The sequence below is a fragment of the Drosophila simulans genome, chromosome 2L (assembly GCF_016746395.2).
Source record: "Drosophila simulans strain w501 chromosome 2L, Prin_Dsim_3.1, whole genome shotgun sequence".
In the NCBI taxonomy this organism is placed as follows: domain Eukaryota; kingdom Metazoa; phylum Arthropoda; class Insecta; order Diptera; family Drosophilidae; genus Drosophila; species Drosophila simulans.
Window position 1 is genome coordinate 22,871,354 of NC_052520.2, and position 19,816 is coordinate 22,891,169.

At 37.9% G+C, this 19,816-nt stretch overlaps 1 protein-coding gene across 3 annotated transcripts in view; it reads right to left on the minus strand.

Moving 5' to 3' along the window:
* Positions 1 to 11,502: 11,502 nt before the first annotated feature.
* LOC6739552 (probable chitinase 10) overlaps positions 11,503 to 19,816 on the minus strand; it is a 29,276-nt gene continuing 20,962 nt past the window's right edge. For all 3 annotated transcript variants that reach the window (XM_039290983.2, XM_016174417.3, XM_016174418.3), the window contains exons 7-10: positions 17,825 to 18,104; positions 16,401 to 17,756; positions 16,157 to 16,343; positions 11,503 to 12,893 (exon numbers count right to left, since the gene is read on the minus strand). In XM_039290983.2, the coding sequence (XP_039146917.1) occupies positions 11,597 to 12,893; positions 16,157 to 16,343; positions 16,401 to 17,756; positions 17,825 to 18,104 (3,120 nt within the window). In that variant the 3' untranslated portion in view covers positions 11,503 to 11,596. The remainder of the gene's footprint in view (positions 12,894 to 16,156; positions 16,344 to 16,400; positions 17,757 to 17,824; positions 18,105 to 19,816) is intronic.

Below are 19,816 nucleotides of genomic sequence, written 5' to 3' on the forward strand. Positions count from 1 at the left end.
GGTGGAACGCTAACCTTCAACAGCTTAGGGACCAAAAGCAACGCTTGTTCTCGTCCTACAAAGCCAATACGAATGATACAAACCTTATCCAAAACAAAAAAGCAAACGCGCTTTTCAAAAAAGCTGTACTTTCGGCCAAGCGTAACTCCCTTGAAAAATTTACTTCCAAAATCTCCCCAGTATCCTCCACAAAAAAGGTCTGGTCAGATATAAAACGCCTAGCCGGCATCCCTCCCACTCCGTTCAAATATATCAAATCCAACTCGGGTACTCTAACTGGATCATTTGATATCGCCGAAGAGTTTGCCTTATCTTGGTCTAAATACTCTTCTGACCAAAATTTTTCAGCAGAATGTATACGAGTAAAAAATCGGTATCTTTCAGAGCCCTATGCCATCGACTCACTTTCCCCATCGGCTACATCCTTAGATTCCAATTTCACATTGCTCGAAATAGAAAATTCAGTAGCAAAAGCAAAAGGGAAAAGCCCTGGGGCTGACAGAGTATCATACCCTATGCTCAAAAACCTATCTCCCCACCTAAAAACAAAACTTTTAGACATTTTTAATCAAATATTAACCACTGGAAAATACCCACATACATGGAGATCGGCTATCATTATCCCTATATCAAAACCTAACAAACCCCCTTCCGATATTAACAGCTACCGTCCAATCTCTCTGTTATCCTGTCTGGGAAAAACACTAGAAAAAATAATAGCACAAAGACTTACCTGGTTCATTAAACGCCACAACCTAATTTCCCATAATCAAGTTGCCTTTAAAAGTAATCATAGCACGATGGACGCGTTATTGCGTATCCAACACTTCGCGTCGAACGCTCTTTCGACCAAAAATCACGTCTCTATCTTGGCGACGGATTTTGAAAGAGCCTTCGATCGCGTGGGGATTCACGCCGTACTTTGCAGACTCGAGCGCTGGGGCATTGGTCCTAGGCTTTATAACCTTATTAAAGCCTTCATGACCAATAGGTCCTTCAGGGTTCGAATAAACAATGTCACATCGAACTCCCACATTTTACACAATGGAATCCCGCAGGGTTCGCCACTTTCGGTGGTTTTATTTATGATAGCTATTGAAGACATAAATGACATTGTAACTCGGCATAAAGATATTTACATCTCACTATACGCAGACGACGCAATAAGCTTTACTAAAATAAAAAATATTAACACAGTTAGAGAAAAATTCTTAGAAATATTGCAAGAAATTAACTCGTGGGGAGCAACCTCTGGGGCCTCTCTTGCCATTGAAAAATGCCAAACTTTACATATCTGTCGGAAACAACGTTGCAACCTTTCCGACATTGTCTTTAACAGCCGCACAATAAAAGATGTAAATTTTTTAAAAATCTTGGGGATAACCTTCGACTCCAAACTACTTTTTAAACAGCACTGTCAGACTCTAAGAAAACAACTGGAAACTAGATTTAACATTATTAAATTTCTATCATCTAAATATTCTTACATACATATTAAGACTCTCATAGATATTACGCGCGCTTTAATGCTATCTAAAATTGACTACGGACTGCCAATCTTCGGTTGGTGTGCTAAATCACACTTAAAAAAGCTACAAGTCCCATATCACGGAGCGGTCCGTCGCGCCATTCACGCATTTCCCACATCTCCAGTAGCGTGCACATTGGCAGAATCGGGTCTCCCGAGTATCCAATCACGCGTAGAAGAAACTACATTGATGCTTATCCCGAAGCTGTACACCACGTCAAACTGCCTGCTAACCAAAGACTTCGGAGCCATATTTAAACAAAAACGGAAATTCAAGTGCATATCCACCCTAAGACGTTGCGCCAACTACATCAAGCTACTTGACCTTCCCCTGCCTAAGCCCAGGAGGCCCTTCAAATCGCCAGCACTTTGGGGTTCCAAACAGCCTAACATAAACCTTCAAATATACAATGCTGCCAAAAAGGATACAGGTCGCCTAGAATACCAAAAACGTTTTATGAGCGCACAAGAAGATCTTGGTGTGAAAAACTGGATCTACACCGATGGTTCTAAAGTCACCGGCGCAACCACTTTTGCGGTTGTTGACCCTAACCGTAAAATAATTGCAGGAGGTAGGCTTCCGTCCTACAACTCCATATTTACAGCCGAAGCTTTCGCCATTCTCAAAGCATGCCAATTCGCTTCCAAAAACGCTGGAAAATCTGTTATCTGCACAGACAGCCTCTCCTCTCTTTCCGCTATACGCAACTGGAACCATAATGACCCCACAACACAAGAAGTTAGGCACATTCTAAGTTCTCACCCAAAAAAAATCACCTTACTCTGGGTTCCCAGTCATCAAGGTATTCATGGGAATGAACTTGCTGACAAAGCCGCCCAAGAGATGAGGCTTACACCATCAATCCTGTTCACTCCGTTTAACTCCAAGGACCTAAAAAGTCGAATAAAGTTATACCTCAAAGAAAAGAAACTCTCCGAATGGGCACTCTTCATGCACAGGTACCAGTCTATCAATCCGAACTGCATCATGTTTAAGCCACCAACGAACGTACATAAACGGGAATGCGCGACCTTCATCCGTCTACGCATCGGGCACACCCAATCCACACATCAACACTTACTGATGAGATCGGCGCGACCAACATGCCAACTATGCGGGGACGAGCTCACCGTTGACCATATTCTCAACGCCTGCAGTCAATTGCACTCAATTAGATCTCACTTATTTGGTACACATAGTCTCTCGAATTGTTTAAGTATCCCATCCTGTGAAAATATCTCAAAAATTTACAAATTTGTCCAAAAAGCTAAGTTTATTATATAATGCAATTAACCCATAAGTCTCGAGTCGAAGGCCCCCGTAGCTAGTACTCATTAAATTTAATTAGGTTTAGTATTGTATACTATATTTAATTTTGTTAAATAAATAAATAAATATTAAATTAATAATTATTTTTTTATAAAAACTTAAATTAGTTGCGTAACCTAATTAGTTACGGCATTGATTCAAAAGTAAGAACATCTTTTTTGTCTTTGAACAGGAAAAATGAGTGATTGGAGTAATCAATTATTTCGGGTGGCTATCATTACGAATGGTATTAAAAGTAATAAGAAATGCATTTTGTGTCATTTTTAAAAGAAATATAAACCACAGTTAAAACACATTTTTGTGCAAAGTATTTAAATTGAGCAGAGGTGAAGCTTGGTTCATTATTAGTCATAATTACTTTGGGGTGTGGAAATTGTTGAAGTAATTCCATTACTTTATTCTCGATGTTTAGTTTATTTTGAATTTCTTTTACTACTAGGAACTTTGAACTTCGTCAATGCAAGTTAAGAAAATAAGATTTTGCGCGTAATAAATATCGGGGTGTAAATTTTCTTCTTTAGTTGGAATAGGAGCTTCCCCACAAGGAATTTTAATTGGATGTCTGTTATATTTATTTTCGTAGCTAAGTGTACAATTTTTATGTATTCTTTTAATTTGATAAATAAATTTGGCCAATAATTTAATCTATTGATTTGTTTGTAATTTTCGTCTAGTCCTCTGTGAGCTCGACTGTGTGTTTCTTCTGTTATGATAGCCTTATCTTCATTATTCCCTACGTCTTGCAGAAATATTTTAGTAAAAATAAATTTGTTAGTACAATTATTTTTTAAAGGTAATTGGATATAATATAGATCTTTTAATGTGCAATGAATACCTACCGTTATGTTTGGTGGTAAATATTCTCTTAATATTCATATTCGATTATATGTCGTGGTTGTGAAAGATAAAGATTGATGGTCTGTTTGTTTTTTTATACCAAAAATTACTCCATATAAATAATATCTGAGATTTTTAAGAGCCCAAACTATGGCTAACAATTCATTTTTATTTGTGGCGTAAAGTTATTCGGTTTTATTTAAGGTTTTGGATATAAAAGTAATTGGTTTATTATCCGGTGATAAAACGGCTGCGATAGCTACATCTGATGCGTCTGTTGTCAAAGTGAACTTATTGTTATAATCTGGTTGAACTACTTCCACTTGTGCTATTAAATTGTCTTTGAGTTCGTTTAAGGCTTTCACAGCTGGGTCATCTAACTGTATTGTTATTTTTGTAGACATTTTCCTAGAAATTTTAGGATTTAGGATTAATTTTTTCATTTTCTAAGTGTTTTGTTAAAGTTCTAGTTTTCGGTAATAGCCAGTGAGGCCTAAAAATCATCAAAGCTCTATAATGTTTTTTGGAATCGGATATTATTTGTGGAAATTTTTTCAGTATCTGTTTTAATTACATTGTGAGAAATAATATAACCAAAAATTTTGTTTCTAGTTTAAAGAATTTGAATTTACAAGAGAGATTTTCATATTAGCTTGTTGTAAAATATTAATTATTTGAATTAGATCGCTATATTGTTGTTCAGTTGTATTTGAAAACATTATTATATCATCCTTATAAACATGACAAGTTTTTCCGACTTGTTATCTTAATATATCTTCCATTGCTCTTTAATATATTCTATGTGCGTTTCTTAAGAACTCAAAATTCCCGTTGTCAATAGAAAATGCCGTTTTTTCAATATTTGCGAATTGGTCTCGAAAGTTGTTAGACTCTAGTTCCTGACACTTTGCCAGAGCATTTGGCAAGTCTGGTGGATTTAGGGAAAAGAGTGTTTCTGAGATTGAACCGTTCAATCCAGAAATAAAAATTATAAGAGCGTTACTCCTAATTGGTTTATTAGATTCTTTGGTTATTTCACTGCCCTTTCCATATGTCATTATTATTTTATTTATGAGTAATGTCATTTTCTTATTTACTTCGTTGTAATGCTTAAGCGTCCCTGTCTAAGTATGCTTATTTCTGATTCGAGAATGTGTATTGGGGTTTTATCGTTATAAATAAAATCCAATCTTGAATGAATTGCTTTGAAGTTCAAAACGGTACCATGGTTAGTTAGAGCATCATGTGCTGCTCCCATGATTTTATTACGTAGAATTGTTAAAGCGATAAAATATTGTTCGCTTTGAATTTTATATAGACTCATGTCAGTTTCTGCAGCTTTTCTCCAGCCTACATAACGGGTTATTTCACCTGTTAAATTTGGTAAGGATTAAACTACTTCTAGGGTAGTTTCGCATTTTATAGTTGGGTCAATTGCTTGTATTTTATAATCCTCCACTACATTTCTGCTAGCGTGTAGCTCCTTCTATCCCTTCAATTTTGGTCGTCACTTCACCCAATTGTACATTTTTTAATCGGTTAATTAATTACATTGTCGGATTGGTGGCGCTGGATATCCCGACCGCAGAAAAGGTTGGTGCTGAACCTTCCTTCCGTTTAGTTGTCCTTATTACTTTCTGTTGAGGTTTTCCTTCAGATTAATTGTCCTGATTATTATCTATTTGGGTCTTCCTTCAATAATTTGTATTAAGTTGTAGCGAGGGATTGCACTCATCTCTTCCTTCCTTCTTGGTGTTAATTTTTTTTTTTTAATATTTTTGGTTATAGATTTTGGTTTGGTTTTATTTGTGTTTTTTGTTGAGTCTGATTTTTAATAATTTTGCTTTCTTATAATTTGTATTAAGTATTCCACCTTTTTAAGTAGTTAATTCTTAAATGGATTATTGCATTAATTAATTTCCAATTAAGTTCTTACACGATCACTATCACAGTAGTTAGATGTAGTGGGATTAATGTGGATGTTTTAATTTTTCCAATTAAAATGTGAGTTGTTGGCGGAGCGAGTTCCGTTTTATATTTAACTTATTATCGTTCATATTTGTTTATAACTTTTGAAGTACACCGCACCACGTTGGGCGTCAAAAAAAATTATTAAAAAAATAATTTTTATTTTATTATAATTTAATATATTATTTGTGATATGCTGCTGAGATTGGAGTTTGAAATTTGTTTATCAACTGGGGCAGATGCTCTATAAAAATGCTCTAAAGACGCTCCACAAATGCTCTATAGCATTTACAGGTTGGATAACTTGTATGCCTTTCGGGACTTGTAATGTATTCTATTATATACTATTCTATTCTTCGGGTGTTGCAATTTCTGTCAAAAAATACTTGCATCTAGTCATTTTGTAAAGAGAGCTTGATCCCAAGGAGCTTGTATATACACGTTGGACAATCTTAAAGATTTTATCCGTAGTATAAATAGAATTTGTTGTGGATGGGTATTTTTATTAATCATCTACTTTTGTCTTTAAAGGGGACTTAATTTTTTTTTTTTTTGTGCGACTGCTAGGATCCATTGAATCATGAATTTGTGAAATGGTTTGTCTAAGGTCAGAATGTCCAAGATTGGGTCAGTGTTAAAAATACCATTGATGTGTCCTTAAAAAATTATTCTACTAGGGGTTTCTGCTACGACGTTTAAGGATCCTTTTTTATACACTAAATCGCAGTCATATTCCAGAAGCTGTAGCTTCTATCTCACCATCAAAGAATTCTTTTAAATTTTTGAGAGCAATGACAATTGTGGTCTGTCACTAGAGTAAATTTCTGACAAAAAAATATGGTCTTAAATATTTCACCGACCATACAGTGGCTAAAAGTTCCTTCTTAATTGTAGAGTAGTGTGATTCTAATTTGGATAAGGTTCTGCTGGCATAGAATTCTGCTGTAGCATTTTAAAGCCTAAAGAGCATTCTTAAGAATTCATAATGACCGCCCACTCTTTTTCTTCCACACTAAGAATGCTGGTAAACTCCATGGTGAGTGGCTGGTGTTTTTTTTTTTTTTTTTCCTCTCCCATATTAGAAACTTGTTGGAATGTCTCGACACTTTCAGTCTGACTGTATTAAGAGGTTCGGACAAACTCAGCATTGTTAACTGTTGTTTGAATGTTGTGTTTAACGGTACTTGAAAAAGTTAGTTTTTCTTCGTTCTTATAAAATAAATTTGGAAATTCATTGCATCATTGTTCGGTTACTAGATTGACATTTATAGGTATTTTTCGTTTAGGCACAATAGATCCGTGATCAATAATTTTGTCTACTTCAATAAAATCATTCGATTGGTGTTTGTATATACAGCTCTGGCTTGACTTGTAATCGTCCAACCTAAGGCTATCCTTTTGAGTGGTTTCTTTTATAGAGCTGTTTCTTTTCTTTGTTTTCTCTCTTATATAGCTAAATCATTAGCTTTTTGTAAGTCTGTGGGCTTGGTCGGCTCTTAGAGCTAGTCCCAAAGTTCTCGAAATTATCTGCAGAAATACATAAAGGCAAGTTTTAGAAAATGTTTCTTCCTGTTGTTCAATAATAACTGAATTTGTAATAGAATTGGAAAAAATTTCCCTATATAAATAATGAATCGAAAGTTTTTTATGGACTAAATTATTTATTTATATTTATTTATTTATACAGGGGAATTAAGATTGAAGCTTGAAGTTCCTGAATATGAATTGATATTAATGCTTGAATCTCATCTAGTTCTAGCTACTGATTTAACGGTTTCTATTCGATCTTTGGAAATATCTGATTGATATTTCAATCAATCTCCTTGCTTGTCTTGCTCCTAGTTTTTGGAATTCATTTTTTCTACATTAGGTGATTGGGAAAGTTTTTTTAAATTATGTTGTGATCTTAATTACACGTGTGTCAATGTACTTGAGTTTAACATTTCTTACGACCATAACATATGGACTTCTAAAATATTTCTTAAACAAAATATTCTATATAAGCTTCAGTGTAAAATCCAAATTATAATTTGGAAATATAATTTTGTAAATACGATCGTACTTTAGTATTTATTCAACCAGGAAAATAAGATACTCTTTACTTGTTTAGCATTAAGTCCAAACATACATTGATTGTTGAAATGATAGACCGTGTTCGTAATTAAATAAATAGCTTGAAATGCCTTATACAGTGATTTTATACCCGTTACTCGTAGAGTAAAAGGGTATACTAGATTGGTTGAAAAGTATGTAACGGGCAGAAGGAAGCGTTTCCGACCATAAAAAGTATATATATTCTTGATCAGGATCAATAGCCAAGTCGATCTAACCATGTCCCTCTATCTGTATGCACGTCCAGATCTTAGGAACTATAAAAGCTAGAAAATAAAAAATAAAAGCTAACTTAATCTAGAAATAAAAGCTAGCGCCATCAAACCGCACAAAACTGCCAGGGCTAAACTTTTGAAAAATGTTTTTACATTTTTTTACGGTTCATAAGTCTTGTAAATTTCTATCGATCTGCAAAAAAACTTTTTGCCACGCCCACGTTAGCCGTCAAACCGGTCACATCCACACTTATGAACAATTTTTTAATTTTTTCTCATTTTATTTCTTAATATCTATCGATATCCCAGAAAAATTGTGCAATTTCGCGTTCGCATTCACACTAGCTGAGTAACGGGTATTTGATAGTCGGGGAACTCGACTATAGCATTCTCTCTTGTGTTTCTAAATTTTGGTAATTGCATTGATAACTGATGGAATAACATCATCATATCATATCATGTCAGTATTGGCTTTCAGAATCTTTAATTGTGCTTTCTATATGATGTCAAAGTTGTATTGCTGACATTGGCCCATAGCTGTGTGCCATAGGTCCAGATGTGTTTCAGTACAGAATTATAGAGTAAGACCTTGTGGTCCAGACTGTGAAGAGAACCAGCGGTGATGATCCAGTGTGAGTTGTTGGCTTTGAGTTTGAGATGGGTTTTTTTTAGCTTCAATGTGCCTGCGCCATGTGAGTCTTCTGTCATGGTGTACTCCCAGGTACGTTATACCTCATCCGCTTTCGTGAGTCGTATGTTGTTCAACAAAAGTGGTGGGCAATTTTGTCTGTTTAGCGTAAATGTCACGTGCTTGTATTTTTTCGTTTACTTTTATTCGCCAGTCAGAGAGCCACTTCTCAATGTCTACGAGGAGCAATGCCAGCTGTGATTTAGCTTGGATTGGGGACCTGAATGGCTAAGTATAGTTGCATCGTCGCCAAATGTTCATACCGTTGGGCGACTATTTTTATGGATGTCGTCTGTATAGATGTTGTTGTCGTTTGACCAGCATTTTTCGACTAGTTTCGAAATACATGAGAGTATACTTAGTCTGTAAGATTAAGGAACTGTATTTTCCTTACCAGGCTTTGGAAACTTTACATTTTAACATTTCATCGTTGTGGGAAGTAAAAAAGTTTTTTGATCGCATAAAAGATCTGCATGAATGTGGCAGCTCGATGATCATTTCCGGTTTTATACAGTCGCAGCCAGGTGACTTTTTCTGTATGAGATCGTCTTTGATTTTGTTTGTTATTTATTTTGGTTGTGTTGCTGGTGGCAGCTTACGGGTAAATATGGTAGCGTACATGTGCTAGTTGCCTCGTTTGGCGTCTTCTAACGTTGAGATCCACATCGCGAGGATACAGCAGGAAGAGACAGCACGGTCCTGTCGTGATCAGAAAGGAATTGTGGCTGTTGTCCTGTATAGGAGCTGTCATAACAGACGTTTGACCTAACACCTTGCGGCCCCACCTCCATAATATCCTAGGGGTAAATATAGCCCGAACGACTTCCATTGCTATGGACGAAGTAGAACGACGAGAGAAGGACGGCGAGGGAAAGACGACGCACAGCAGACGGCGAGAACCGTTTGAGTCCACATCGAGTGTTCCTTCAGAATTGGTCGGACAATCACACAAATAATAAATTTGGTAGGACGAACGCACAAACTCTCTGAGCTAGCCGCTGCAACTCGTTTCATCTGGAGCCCAACGTGAAACCACTATTGCCACGTCCCTCTTTACGCCTACAAAATGCCCAAAACGGTCAAGCATTCTTTTGACCAATTTTTAATTTTTTTCTCACTTTATTTACCAATATCTATCTCATATTCGGGGAAGATGAATATAGCATTGTCTTTATTTTCATTAAATCCAATAAGCCGATTTCGACCAAGTTGACAACCAAAAAGAGATCCGCGTGTGAGAGTTGGCAGGCTACGTGTCGCGGTTCTGGGGCTTTAGAGCGGGCGTGGCAGAAAGTTTCTGTGCAAATCGGTAGAAACTGACAAGACTAATAAGAATGTTAAAAAACATCAAAAACATTTTCAAAAAGGTGGGCTATTTTGGGCGGTTTTAGGGCGTTAGAGTGGGCGTGGCAAAAAATTTTTTAAATCGATAGAAATTTACCAGACTAATAAAAATGTGAAATAATATCAAAACATTTTTCAAAAGTGTGGGGTCGTCATTTTGGTTGGTTCGTGAGGATTAGAGTGGGCGTGGCAAAATTTGCTTTCTTAGCAAATCGGTAGAAATTTACAAGATTAATATGAATATAAAAATATATTACATAATTTTTCTAAAGTGTGATCGTGGCAGTTTTGGGAGGTTTGTGGTCGTCAAAATGGTCAAAATGGGTCTCTGGTCTCTTTCAGCCAGGTTCTTTATTGCCCCAGCCACTTTCTTTATTCTCTTAGCATCTTATTATTCTCTTATAATGCCTGTCGCAATGCCAAAGACTGCGATTGCCTCACTCGAGCTCTATTTAAAGTTTAATTCGTGTACCCACTCCTGTCACCTCTGGGTTGACATCGGAATTGCGGGAACGTAGACTGTGGCTGACTGTGTAGTATGGACCACAAGAAGCGGTCTATTCTATTCGATTATTTTTAACTCATTTTTTAATAGCCGTTTTCCGATCGTACCATGCCTTGATATTAACATGTTGCTTATTATAACGACCTTTTTTCCTACGTTCTGACGTCTCCGAGTAGGGGCGCCTAACTCAGACAGGATGTGTGCTCGTCTCCCCTAATATATGTTTTAATGTGATTTCCCGACCAAGAAGAAGGGAACTTTCCGATCTTATCGTAAGTTTTATTCGGGATATATCCAGCTCTCGATAAGAACTCCGCAGGTCCTTGCCATCTGCTGTTCTGCGTCGTTTCCTCGATGTTCGTCATCCTCGACTACCCGGACCAGGAAGTACACGTCTGGTATGACCACAGAACTTCATTCCTCCCCCTGTCGCACCCTCACCGTGTAGATCTTAACGTTGCACTCTCAGTCTTGTAGACTAATGCACTTTCGTTCACTCTTGGTGATTGTACGCCCACTTTAGATTCTTCCTCATTGGACTCCAAGGCGGGTTCTCCTATCTTGGACGACGTTACCATCGGACTCCGTTGCATCTACCATTCGTCAGCGACGAACCCATTCGCCATGGTAACCATTGTTCGTTGCGGAACAATGTTCCACAATATCGAAAAAACGGTTGCCAAACCGAAACCTAATCAACATTATGATTCAAGCCATGTTACTTTCCTTTGTAAAAAATAGTTTTAATTATACTTATTATTTGGATAAATACTCTATGTGGACCTGAAAAAAGGATACTCTTTATTGCTGGTATAAGGGAAAATTGACTCTTAAAACCGAATCTTATATGTATTTAATATAAAATTCTGTATTTCTAATATGTGCAAATGCCTGGCCTAATTGTCATACTCACTTTGTACTTATAATACTTGGAATATCTGGAATTAATGCCTATCGATTTAAAATGTTTCAAACTTTGACGCTTTATTTAAATAGTTTAATTGGCAAATATGTGGTTGTATAAAATAAATTAAAATAGATTACAGGTCAAGCTTTTGTGCAAAACTTATTAAGTGCAGTCCTTAGCTTTTTGTCCAGAAATGCCTAGCAGCTCCTGATTAAGAGTCCTAAGTAATGGGTGCTTGCCGCAACCGCAAAGTCCACGAAAGTCATCTAAATCAAGGGCCCAAATCATGCCGCCACCTAGCTGCAAGCTTTTGATAAACTGAGCTTTTCTTCGAATAGTTCTGACATCATCGTATGATATCCACTGGTTGCCACTATATGCATAGGATCCGAATACACCTTCTTCATCCCTCACCACTTTCCAGTCATCGTTGCCGACTTTTTCGCAGATTTCATAGTATGCCAAGAATCCATCCGCTCGAGTAAAGGTTCCTGCCTTCCCTGGACCCACTGTTTTATCATTTAGTGACCGGTGATTTCGGTCAGCTAGCGTAAACGTCTGACCGTACATTGGCATTCCCATAACCAGCTTATTCCTTGGAATACCCCTTTCCAACCAGTAATGGATGCTGAAGTTTCCATTAAGGTATATGTTTTCGTCAAACCCATTGTGAAAGAGTGGGGCTACTTGGCCAGTCCGCATATCCCAGTGACCGTGAAAGTCGTACGTCATGACGGCCACCCAGTCAAAGTACAGAGAAAGCTCAAACACGTTGTACCCGGCATCAATAACCATTTTACTGGGCGAGACTGCTGCCGAAAGAATAAGGCCTTTTGCCTTAAAGGCTTCCGACAGTTCCTTGACAAGAGCAACAAATCCATCCTTTTCCGTGGGATTACCTCTGTCGCAGTTAGCTTGCCAGCATACAGGAAACTCCCAGGCTAGGTCCAGACCCTCAAAGCCGTGTTGTTCTACAAAACTTATCACACTTTCAACAAAGCGGCTCCTTGACTGTGAATCAAGTACAAGGCGTGCGTACTTGCTGCCCAATGAGTCATTCCATCCACCAATGGCTAACATGACTCGAAGGCCTCTTTGCTTGTATTCTACAACCCGCTCATAGAAACGGTTGTCTATATCGGTCCAGGAGTCAAGCGTCTTAATGGTTAACGACTTGCTATCAAGCACGGCGAAGCCGTATATGATATGGGTGCACAAGTTGGCGTCTATATCTTCAGGCACATACTTGCCCTGTGACGGACGGTACCATGCCCAGTTCGTAAAGTAACAGACTACTTTGTATGCCTTATTGATGATTGGGGGATCTGTGATGATCTGTGATGTAGGATTGGGGCGATGGACCGCTGGCTCCTGAGTTCTCTGGTCTGATCCCAATGAGGACTGAACATTGGTAGGCCTGTCGCAGTAGGTTTTATTCCATTGAAGTCCCAAAGGACAGCTGAAAATACGAATTAATAAATACAAGATAACTTATAATTAAATTTGTCGAAACTTGATTTATGTGAAGATTTTAAATTAAATACTTTACTTTTTTTCGAAGACTTGTTTATTGTTCAGAATAGGTATTTCTAAAACTACTACAGATTACGCATACCAAGATATTTAGTCTCAAGGGTAATTATACCCGTTACTCGTAGAGTACTTTTCGTTGAAAAGTATGTAGCCGACTTTAGGAAGCATTTCCGACTATATAAAGTATATACATTCTTGATCTAGATCGAGATCTCAGGAACTATAAAAGCTCGAAGGTTGATATTCAACATACAGATTCTAGAGATAAAGACGCAGCTCAAGGTTGTTGACCCATGTTGCCAAGCCCACTCTAACGCCCTAAAACAGCCCATAACTTCCACGCCCACGTTATCATTTATTAGACTTGTAAATTTCTATCGATTGGCCAAAAAACTGTTTGCCAATCCCACTCTAACGCACTGAAACCGCTCAAAACTGCCGCGCCCATATGTTTGAACAATTTTTGGACATTATTAGTCTTGTAAATTTCTATCGATTTTCTAAAAAACTTTTGGCACGCCCACTCTTAAAGCCGCCAAATCGGTCACGCCCACACTTTTGAACAATTTTAAAATTTTTTCTAATTTTTTTCCCCAATATCTATCGATATCTCGCTCATAGCATCGCATCGCTGGATGACTAGTTGTCATGATGACTCTACAAAAGCTACATCACCTTGAGATGCTACGAGAGAAACAGTATTTCTATAAAACTCAGTATTAACTAAGTACCTAATAGCAATTTTGGCAGGCCGTATGCTATCTGTCATGAAACGTTCATATTATATACTTCGTTTGAGGTGCAGTTGAGTTACCTCAGCTCATTGAAAGCTTGTGGAAGGGGAGTCACTACATTGCTAACTGGAATAGGGACATTAACAACAGGACCTTTAATAGCACTTTGACGATCGTGACCTATTGACTTAATTATCATAAATGGAAGGCGATCAGTCGTTCTTTCAAAGGAGTTGGGCCCCTTAAAGAGGTATGAATTTCTGGGAAATCTAAACCGTTTAAAATGGCCCCTTTTGGCGCCTGACCGGCTCTTATGTTGCTGTGACAAGTTTTGCAAAAACTTAAAAAGATTAACAGTGAAAGCCAGATTTTTTATTTTGCCGCCTTTCAGAACACGACGGCTGCCCTCTCAATTGAACGAAGAGTAGGACCCAATCGTATTTCCCTGTGTTCGACTGAATTGTAGGATCAAGACGCCTTTGAAAACGAAACTAAGGGTTAAATACTTGCTCAATCGCACGAACAGGATGAATCAAGCGTCTCGACCTTCTCAAAACTGTATTGACGCACTGTTCGGAATTCCTGACTAAGGAATCTTCCCTCCGCCTACGCTGAGATACTGTGTTTGCCACTCTCACACAAACCACGAACTCTACATATCCTTAATTTTCCCTATTTATCCTATTTCTCACCATTTGCCTTATTTTTACGATGAGAAGACACGGACTATCAAACAATTATGAATACTTCTTTTATTTAAACTATATTATTTATTGATCACAAAATAATACTTAGCAGAAAAATAATATTATAAGACTAAGTATATAAAATATTATTATTTTTGTTCCCCGACAATCAGATACCTGTTACTCAGCTAGTGTGCCTTTTTTTTTGCAAATCTATCGATCGAGGTTTTCTTATGGAAAGACGGACGTTGGCAGATCGACTCGGCTATCCATCGTGGACAAGAATATATATACTTTTTATGGTCGGAACTGTTTTTCTTCTGTCTGTTAAATATTTTCCAACGAATCTAGTATACCCTTTTACCTTACGACTTACGTGTATAATAAATCAACTTCAAGCTACATATTTTACTGATAGGACTATTGTTTATACATTCATATAGTAAAAAAAAACAAATAAAAGGTCAGAAAGGGGAAAATGCAGATATTGCCTTTTAAAGAAAAAAATTTCTCTCCTTTGAATATATATATATATATATATTGATGTATTGGCAAATAAAGTCAAAAATTATGTGACCTAATTTATTTATTATTACGACACGACGTAAAAATAATATTTAAAAAGATATTGAACTTAAGAACTTAATATTTCACATGGTTTATTTAATTATACGAATATATTTGTTTACAATAAATAATAAATATTTTCTTGAAAGGAACCATTTCCGTTACGACCACATCCACAAATTTTGTCATTTGTGGGCGTTTGACACAGCTCTACCAAAATTTTTTAGGCATATAGATATATATTAGCAAAAATAATGATAAAATCAAAAAAATTAAATCTTTAAACATGTGAAAGAATTATTAGGGTATACAACATCAGGAATCATAGATAAAAATTGGTAAAACATCATTTTGAATACCAAAAATGCTAAAAAGACCACCTTTTCTTTGTTGGCATGATAGGCTATAAAAGTTTGTTTGTAAATGACAGTCCAAGAATTTCAAACCCTATAACTATTCACCTAAGAGGCGAAGAATCTTGTGTATATCACGTCAAGTCAAGAAGAACTGCTATTTACCCCAACATGAATTTGGCGTCAGGACGTTACATGGTTTCCTGAAACAAGTTGGCCATCTAGTCAATCACGTAACGCACGGCCTCGAGTCCAAGTTCTACACGGTGGCAGCGTTCCCCGACGTTAAGCAAGCCTATAGCAAGGTATGTCACAAGGGACAAATTTAAGGATATTTCTCCACAACCCCACAACTAAATTTTAAAGTCCTTTATCACCCATTGGTCATTCGAGGAAGCAGCGAGAGACTTTGGTGTTCCACAAGGAAGTGTACTTGGACCTTTCCTGTATACCCTCTACACAGCAGATATTCCAGTTTCGTCACCCAGTACTCCCTTGACCGAGTAAAAAGTGGCTAGTGCAGTACAGGAATGGCTTTTGTCACCTTCGCGAAATAACATATTTTTATTGCAGATAGTAAATAATTCTTGGACTATCAGGTATCCGTTTTTCAGTGCGAAGAGGAAAATTCTTTTGGATTATTAATTTAAATTGGGACTTCAAATGATAAAAAAAATAATGATAACATTTTTTTAAAGTAGATGTAGCCAAAATGTTTTAGCATATATATAGAAATTTGAAAAATAAAATTCTGAAACTAAATTCTAGAAACTTTCAAGCTGTTGTAGTACCCGAGATCACGGCGTTCATACGGACAGCAAAAACTTGTAGACAACGCGACGTACATACCTTTGCTCCACGTACGTTCCATGATCGCAGATATAGTACTTGGTGAAATCCCATTCGTGCGCCAAATAGTTTTTGTTGTGGCATTTGATGGACAGAACATTTAAGGATACATTTTTCGGAGGAGAATCAAGATTAGGTCCAGGTGTGGCATTTATTGTGGTCCTGAAAGGCGGATTGATGTTTGGCTCTGGAAAACGGTATGAAATTTGTCTTGTTTTGCTAAATAATGCTAGACGTTTCTTACCCATTGTGCTTTTGGCTTGTTCAAGCACGCACTTTGGTTGGGGACCCCCGAAACCTCTGAGTACGCGATTAATAGCTTTAAGCAAGGGATATGACTCGCATTCGCACACATTTTTGAAGTCATCCAAGTCTAGAGCCCATATCATAGCTCCGCCAAGACCCATTGCCTTGATGTACTCGCTTTTATGCCGAATCATGGGTGCATCATCGAAGGAAACCCATTGATCCCCATGATATGCGAAGGGTCCCATACGACCCTTGGTATCCCTTACAACGTTCCACCTATGATGTCGGATTTTCAAGCATATTTCATAGTATGCCAAAAATCCTCTGGCTCTTGTAGCCTCTCCAGCTTCACCACCACCATACGTGGGAGCATTTAGTTGGTGCCTAGTAGTCTCAGCCAGAGAGAATGACTGGCCGTACAGAGGCATTCCCATTACTAACTTTCGCCGGTCAGCTCCCATCGAGATCCAGTAGTTCATGGAAAAATTGGTGTTAAAATCTGGTGTTCCTTCTGGGTGACCGTACATTGGAGCTACATGGCCAGTCTTCTTATCCCACTGACCGTGGTAGTCATAGGCCATCACAGATATCCAAGAAAAGTATTTGGATAGCTCCGCAACTTCGTATCCAGCATCGATGACCTTCTTGTTAGGTGACACGGCAGCTGATAGAATTAATCCCCTGGGTTGGAAGGCATAAAAAAGCTCCCGCACCAAAGCTGTGAATCCATTCTTCTCTTCTGCCGTCCCTTTCTTGCAATCCACCTGCCAGCAAACTGGATACTCCCAATCCAGGTCCAAGCCGTCGAAATTATATTCCTCTATAAAATCCAGGACATTACGGATAAACCGAGATCTTGCCTCTGGATTCCTTACAAGTCGGGAGTACTTATCGCCAGCAGAATCATTCCAACCGCCAATTGCCACAGTTACTTTTGCGCCTTTCTTGCGGTAGCCCACAATCCGCTCATAAAACTTGTTGTCTAAGTCCGCCCAAGAGTCATGAGGCTGAATCGTAAGCTTGTCCCGACTCAACACGGCAAAGCCATAAATTATGTGGGTACACAGATCTGAATCGATATCTTCCGGCAGGAACTTACCACCACCTTGACGGTACCACGCCCAGTTGGTAAAGTAGCAAATGATTTTAAATTCCGTGGCCATTTCAGTATCTTCTATGTTTTCCTCCTCTAGGACGTGGGTTGGGTCTACTATATCTTCATGTTCTTCACCTTCGTTATCGCTGGTCTGCATCACCGCTTCAATCGGCTGCACCTCGGGACCCTCCCCATTAGACTCATGTATCCCTCCTTCAATGCCTGGGTACTCTGTAGGAGTCGATTCGGTATGACCTAAACCACGTAAAATAATTTAGTGACACTGAACCAATGATAACATAATTGTTTACGAATTAACATACCCGGTATTTCCAATAAATTAGGTGGATCCTTAAGCACGTTATGGATTTCACTTAGCAAAGGATGCACGCCATTTCCACAACGATTATTAAAGTCATCCAGATCAAGGGCCCAAACCATTCCTCCGCCCAGTTTCAATGACCTCACCAGTAGTGACTTTTTCCTGACCATATCTGGGCTATCGTATGACACCCACTGAGTTCCCTTGTAAGCATAAGGTCCCATGCGGCCAAATTCATCTTGCACCACCTGCCAGCCTTGGCGATTAACTCGTTCACAAATCTGATATAAAGCAGTAATATGAATTAGTTAAACCACAAATAAAAATTTCACAGCAGTTTTTAGTTTTAGTATTCTACCTATAAGCATGCATGAGCAAAGCGAAGCTATTGTATCTACATAAGGAAATATACAGAATAAAAGAACGAGGGAACGCTTTAGCCGATTTCCTTGATTTCAAATGTTTTTAGCCAAAGCAATAGATATTGCCAAGATAAATAGTAAAATAATATCAAAAAACCATTTTAACAATTGTTAGCAACTAAAGGTTTGCGGCATGTTAGCATTAGAGTGATTGTTTCTGTGTTTTGGCCTATCAAGCAAGCAAAAGAAGACAGATCATAAAATATAAAAATCAATCAATTTTGCAATGTTTGAATCGCAATTTGCGGTAATGCACTGCGGAGCACAGTCAAACAACGGGTACTTTTCCCTAAGCCCGACGAAGACACACATTCTTCCGCGTACTTCGTAGGGACAAAAACAACAAAATCAAATCGTTACATCTAGCGCCCAAACATGATTGTCGAATTTTTGCCGGGAAAAGCAGAATGGGTAGAAGGTGCATATAAGGCATAGAGTCTGAATATATGGTAGTCGGGGAGTAGACATACGAGGTTTGGAAGCAGCATACCCTAACAGACGACGTCCGAGTATAAAATTTACGAGCCCTTATTGCGCAGGAGAGAGAAAGACATTCTCCGAGACACCTAAACCCTAGAGCCTGATAGCGCTAAGTTCGCAAAACAGGTCAGGAAATGGTCCTTCGCTTTGTCCTTTGAATTGTAGTGGTCAGTCAACACAATTGGATTGGACCTAAACATGATTGCCCGAGCAATGTCGAAAATAATGCAGGGAATAATGCCACGTGGACAACCTGGAAGCAGTCAGACAATTGTAGGCGTTAGAGTGGGCGTGGCAGCATGGGTCAACCAACTTGCGCTGCGTCTATGTCTCAAGATTCTGTATGCTTAATCTCAACCTTCATAATCTTAGTCTCATAATCTTTCATAATCTTAGTCTTGAAAATTTCCATCGATTTGCCAAAAAACTGACTAACCCCCTAAGGCCGCCAAAGCAGTCACGCCACACTTTTAAACAATTTTTAATTTTTTTTTTCCTTGTACTCCCCAATATCTATTGATATCCCAGAAAAATTACGAAATTTCGTTTTCAAATTCGAGCTCGCTAAGTAACGGGTATCTGATAGTCGGGGAACTCGACTATACCAATCTTTCTTGTTTTTATTTACCATTTGCTCTTCGGATATCAAAACCTTCACTCAGCTAATGCTTATTATAGATTTATAATAAAATTCAATGGTAACATTAGAATTCGTTTGAATTCATAGTTCTTCATGTACTCTTCAACAACCTTGGGAGTTCGGTATCTTCATAAGTATTCCAAGCGACCATTATTATGGTTTCTAAGGTCTTTTCATTGGGCTTTGGTCTTCTCACAAAGCGCTTAAGAGTACTCAGTGATAGTGCTCTATTTTAATAAAGAATTATTGCCAACTCTGCGAATGGCTGAATCCGAAAGTATTCGTAAATAAATTTGTATGAACTAAATATTTTATATTGATATCAGCTATCAGTCAGAGTATTTCAGCTATTCATATTGTATTTGTGGAGGATCTCGTCGGTTTGACAAGTTTTTGACCAAAACTATACCAACAATACTTTGCACTCCTTCATAAACGGGAAATGGCCAGA